The 5,764-nt window shown below is 34.5% G+C and overlaps 1 protein-coding gene across 1 annotated transcript; it reads left to right on the forward strand.

Annotated features, from left to right (window-relative positions):
• Positions 1-1,490: 1,490 nt before the first annotated feature.
• On the forward strand, positions 1,491-5,583 carry LOC145613996 (subtilisin-like protease SBT1.9). The gene is made up of 8 exons (XM_081669011.1): positions 1,491-1,505; positions 1,986-2,158; positions 2,246-2,795; positions 2,876-2,937; positions 3,036-3,212; positions 3,755-3,866; positions 4,656-4,863; positions 5,036-5,583. Exons 1-8 carry the CDS (start codon positions 1,491-1,493, stop codon positions 5,581-5,583), a joined length of 1,845 nt encoding a protein of 614 aa, XP_081525137.1.
• Positions 5,584-5,764: the final 181 nt, after the last annotated feature.

Genomic DNA, 5,764 nt, shown 5'->3' on the forward strand with positions numbered 1-5,764 from the left:
GGCTAAGTGGGTTTTTTTTTGTTGTTGTTTGAATTCTGGGTTTTTTTGTTTTAGCATAGTCTTATTTGCTTTTATTTCCGTGTTGACCTTGCAGATTTTAATAAATAATCTAATTAATTGAACTAACCCTAAATAAAGCAACCCTCTAATTCCAATTTCTTTTTCCACTAAACAAACACTATACCTTAAAATAAACTGTAAAATTGGGATTTAAAATTTGGTTTATTATTTTAATAACATTGGTTAGAATATATAATTGTGGCCAACGTCAGAAAACTCATCTGGGTTTCATCTTGCAATTTTTTTTTTTTTTTTTTTTTCTTTTTTTAAGTTTAAGGTTTTATCTGAAAAAAAAAGTTATAAGATATTCTCTCACAAGATAGAACTTTTGTAAGGTTTTATTATTTTTTTTATTACAAAATTTCCTTTGTTTTATTTAGATTTTAGATATGAATAGTTTACCCCTCTAATGGGATTAAGGTTTTGATTGATTGATTGATATGAATAATTTAATGTTGGGAGCTAATATAAGACAATTTAGGGTCAAATGGTTAGGGTCGGGATGGGCCTGTGTTACCATGCAAGAAGACTAAGAAGTCATTATATGAGGATGTTTGGGCTTGGGCTGATGACCAGTTGGGCTTTGGGCCAGAATTTCAGCTAGCTACTTTTTGAGGCTTTGCACAATTTCACACCATAAAAATGTCCTTTTGCGATGAAATTAATATTACACGATGTAATATACATATATAGAAAAGAAGGAGCTACTTAAATTAATTTATTGCTAAGGCTCACAGTAGTAGTAGAAGAGCTGTGCTGGCTATGACAAGCCTCATAGTCCTGCTTGGCTGCATTAGAGGGTTGATACAAACCGGGGGAGTGGTATCCCAATGATTTACATGAGCTAGTTGATTACAATTAGTTCTAGTGTCCTTAGCTAGTATCAATGTCAGCAACTTTGTTACTTAAGCACCCTTAAAATCTGAGTTACACCTGAGGCCTCGACTTAAGATTGATGGTCCCTGCATTTTGATAAGATATGTTTTAATTCATAACGAATGCTACTAATATTTTGGATGAGTTGAGCTCCTGTTTTGCTGTCAGTAACTAAAATGATGTTGTTCCAATTTTGCAACCTGCTCCATTCTAGACCCTCCGGATCCAAGATGGCAGTGAGTTCAGCCTCAACCTCAACCTCAAGGACAGAGCTAGACATAGTTCTCATATAGAAACCACCATGCCAAACACCAGCAATACCTGCATTTCCTGTTGTAACTTGTAAGCCAGAGAGAAGCATCAACATTTAATTTTAGGTAGCCAATAGGAGGTGGGGTCCACCATAACATTTGTTGATGATATATGTCCCTTGCTTATAAACTTAGTTCAATGATTCTAAGCCTGAAGATCTTTAACCTGTTAGGTAGTGATTACCAAACCATAGAAACACATGCAACTGTACTGATTATATATGTCTGCATGCACTATTTGATATGGTCAGTAATCTGGTATTTCTAATGTTACTGGATATTCTTCTATGTGTGTTTTCTTATTAACATGTCTAATGCTCAAGGAAATGCTCCCTTTGTCCCATTGGAGGGAATATTAACATTTTAGATAAATTATGTTGGTGATTCACCTTTCCAATATCACAACAATTACATGCCATCATAACTTTTCGCTAGATTCAGTCTTTCTGTTATATTAATGAACTAAACATGTGACAATTTTTTTGAAATGGATGAGATGAGATTTCATGTAATAGGTGCTCATCTTCTTACTTCTCAGTTTGCCTTACTGATCATATCGAATATAGGTACAAATAATCTTTCAAATTGTATTATATTGAATATGAATTCATGATATGAATGCTGAACTTGATGGAGAGCGAAGCAAAGTTCTTTTATTAGAAAGTGTAATCTGAGTGTGTTTGTAGAAATGATTGGACGTTAACTATATTAATCTTTATAATTACTTTTATTATGTAGGACTGTGCAATGTTGAATTATAAATCTATGGATTCATGGAATTTACCTGGAAGCAATGAGAGTTCAACTAGCAACGTTGAATATTCAAAAGCTATTGTTGCTATAATCGATGGTTGTCGAGAGATGAGCAAAAAAAGTGATAAAAATGACTTGATTTTTCTCTCTGACCATAGGTAAACGCGTATTTCGCTTAGTATAGTCAATTGGTAATAATTTTTTCTATGCATGATAAATGAATTTTTAAATTTTCTTATTTACAGTGGGTTAGTTGATTATAAAGTTCTTAAGAGGTACTGCGAAAAGTGCATGGATGACGGCAAGGTTGCAAGTTTTGGAGGGATTAATGCGCATGGTTATTTCTGCGCTTCTCTCATTGCCTCCCGTAGGACTGAGTGTGCTTCTTTAGGTGAGATTGATTTGGGTACTCTTGGTGGAACTAGCCCACGTCATCGCATTGCCATCTACGCAGTTGGGTGTCCTTGTAGCGCAATTGATTCTAATGATGTAGCTGTGGGAATCACAAAGGCAATAAAAAAAAATGCTAATGTGGTTTCCGTATCGCTTGGAAGAGAGTGTCCTGCACGATTTTCTGATACGATGATAGATGAGTGGGCTTTAGCATCTTTGGATGCTTTGAAGAAAAATACATTAGTTGTAGTTGCAGGAGGAAACTATGGAGAATATGGTCTTCGATCCATTGAAAGCAGTCCCCCCTGGTGTTTGACGGTTGCATCATGCAGCCCTAAGGAGAAATTTAGAAGTACAGTAAAATTTGCATCAGATGCACCAGTTACATTAGAGGATATTGAGGTATATACGTGTATACATTTTGTCTTAAATTATGTAAATCTACAATTTATTAACTTATCTATAATTTGAATTGATATCAGGGGTATTCAATTAGCATGTCTTCATCAGGTTTAAATGAGGATGATGATTATCGATTAGTAAGGTAATTGAGTTTTTGTTTTTCCTTGTATGTTATTCCTCCATTTTTTTTTTTTTTATCAAATTCAAGTTGTTTTAATCATGATTAAGTTTTTATTGTAGGACGGATGGTGATATAAAAAATAGAAAATGCATCATGGTTTTAGAGAAGGGTTATATTGTGATAAGACCATCCTCAATGCAATACAATTACCCAACTGAAGTGCCGCTCGTACAAATTACAAAAGAGACCAGCAATATACTTTGCAATTACTTTGAATTGGTTGCTGCACAAGAAGGGTATGTATATACTGTTTAAAATCTAGTTTTTATAGGTTTAAATTATTGTCGTTCACTATTTTTTAGTTAAAATCATAACTTTACCTTAAATGTGACGAGTCTTATAGTTGGATTCATTTCTAAAGAGAAGGTTTAATATATAGTATATAAGTGTGATTAGTTGATTATGAAAATAGTTTTCTATATGAAAATGATTGATTTCTCGAAGACTATCTACAAAGTTTTAACAATATTAACCGTACCATTGATTAAAAAATCAAATTTTGAAAATTCCCCCTGTAGTTTCTCACCAAAACCTACCCCTTATTTTCATATTGTTATCAATATGAGTCTTTGATTTTAAGCTCTATGGTTGGGATGGGGAGAGATCTACATTGTAGAGTTATGTTAAAACTCTAGAGGACCCCAACCCATTGGCCTAGGCAATTGTAGTTGGAGCTTATCATTAGTTTTAATAGTTGACTATACAACATTTTCCTATATTTTTGATGTTTAAAGTGTATCATTGTATCATCTCTAATATTATATTTCATTCTGTGAAGGAATCTATTTGCTTTTATCAAAGCCTCGTCGAGGGAACCTGTTATTGATACACCTTTGGTATCTGAGTTTTCTGGTCGTGGACCATGCAGTTTCTTCACGGAGTACATGAAGGTAATTTGAGTTATTAGTATGAAAGGTTATCACAAGTAAGGGCCTTTGAATCTATTAATATTATCTCTGAGAATAATGAATTACAATCTACCATATAAATGTTTAAACAATGACAACGTTTGGGGAAGTATCCGAGTCATGTTGACATTAAGGATCAGTAGGTTTTTAGTATTCTCTCCAAGTCCATATATATCAGCTCTACTTCCGTGCCTTGAGCTCCCTGGCCTGCAATCATTGACCATTTAAAAAAAAAAAAAAAAAAAAAGATTTCTGTAAAGATCATGATCAGCTGTGAGCTCTATTGCTCTAAGAGTACACATTGTTGCTTAATAATTACTTTTGGTACATGTTATGGGACTAATGATTTGATTGATTGATTCAGTACACGTTGTTTGTCATTGTGAGAGTCAAATACCTCCAAAAGTAATTCTGTTTGGAGGGGATTAAGGTAGAAGATTTTCATTTAAATCCCCATCTAGTTGCCAAACTACCTTCATTCGCATCAATAATTACTCCTGCCATGTTAGTATAACTGGCTAAGCTACACTTTCAAAAGCAGGTGTGAATATATAAGAAAGCTATCAGTAGCAGAATTAATGGTAAATGTGGGCTGCTATCATAGTGCTACCCCTTTGGCATCTGATCTCTAAAGCATAGTGGACAGCTTTCCTGGCCTTAAATTGCAGTTTTATCCTTCAAATACTCTTGCACTTCTTTGCTTCCACACTTGTAGTCATACAAAAACATATCGGTATCTTATAACATCCTGCTTGCTTTGATAATGTGCAGCCTGATCTATGTGCTCCTGGGGAACATGTTGCTGGTTGTTGGCCAATTGATGTGCCTTTAGGAAACCCCAAGGTTCCTTATTTTGCTGAATACAACGTCTTGTCAGGGACGTCTTTTGCCACTCCCCTGGTTGCTTCTGGTGTTGCTACGCTTATAGTGGAAAAGAATTTCTCAGTTTCTGCAACTATTTCTGCCGCTATGACTACTGGTAAGGCCTAACTTCTATTCTAATATATATATTTGTTTATTTATTTATTTATTTACAATATTTACATATCAAAATAGTTTAAACCCACTCAACTAAAGACTTGAGCCACTCAACCAAACAACTAACTCTTTATGTTATGCAATCTTTAATTGATGTCTTATAATACATACAGCTGATAAATTGCATGATAAAGATTTATTTCCATACGAGTTCGCTTATGGGGCTGGAGTTTTCAACCTAGAAAAAGCAATGCGGCCTGGTTTAGTTTATGAAGAAACGGCTGAAAATTTTGAGAAATATTGCTATCCAAAGAGAAACTTTGATAAATTTTGTTTTAACCTTAATCTGCCATACTGTTCGGCTACATTTCCTTCCGGTAGTCAAGGTTGGGATTGCAAATTCTACAGAAAGCTGAGGAGTGTCGAAAAAGGGCGATGTACCTACTTTGCTAAGGTCAAATTTCGTGTTGCAACGATAAAGGTGCCTCTTGGGTCCATTGAATTTAAGGTTGTTCCAGATACATTAACATTTGAGGGTGAAAATGATGAACAATCTTTTGCATTGTCGATATATCTGCCGAACACAGAGTCTTCAAGGCATTCATTTGGTCTCGTTTCGGGTTCGTTGATATGGGTTAAGGAGACCGAGGAAGCAGATGAAGCAGAGTTGGTTGTTGATTCTCCAATTATCTTGTCATCCAGAAATATTCCATATCAATAGTGCATGTATCACATCAACTTTTTGCTATAAAACAGTAATCTAAAGAATTAGTTACCACTGTAGTTCTCTATAAATATTACTGGATTGTTTTGGGTTGCTGCTGTAGTGTTGCGATTAACTTTTCAATTGTACAATTCTCAGTTTATATTGAGTTTGTAAGAATACTTAGTACTCACTATTG

This window comes from Chenopodium album, chromosome 25 (assembly GCF_948465745.1).
Source record: "Chenopodium album chromosome 25, dcCheAlbu1.1, whole genome shotgun sequence".
NCBI lineage: Eukaryota > Viridiplantae > Streptophyta > Magnoliopsida > Caryophyllales > Amaranthaceae > Chenopodium > Chenopodium album.

What these genes read in the sequence shown, in the direction of transcription:
- LOC145613996 (XM_081669011.1), top strand. An exon ending in TTACATTAGAGGATATTGAG is followed by an intron (nt 2,796 to 2,875) that starts GTATATACGTGT and finishes AATTGATATCAG; the next exon opens with GGGTATTCAATTAGCATGTC. An exon ending in TTGGTTGCTGCACAAGAAGG is followed by an intron (nt 3,213 to 3,754) that starts GTATGTATATAC and finishes CATTCTGTGAAG; the next exon opens with GAATCTATTTGCTTTTATCA.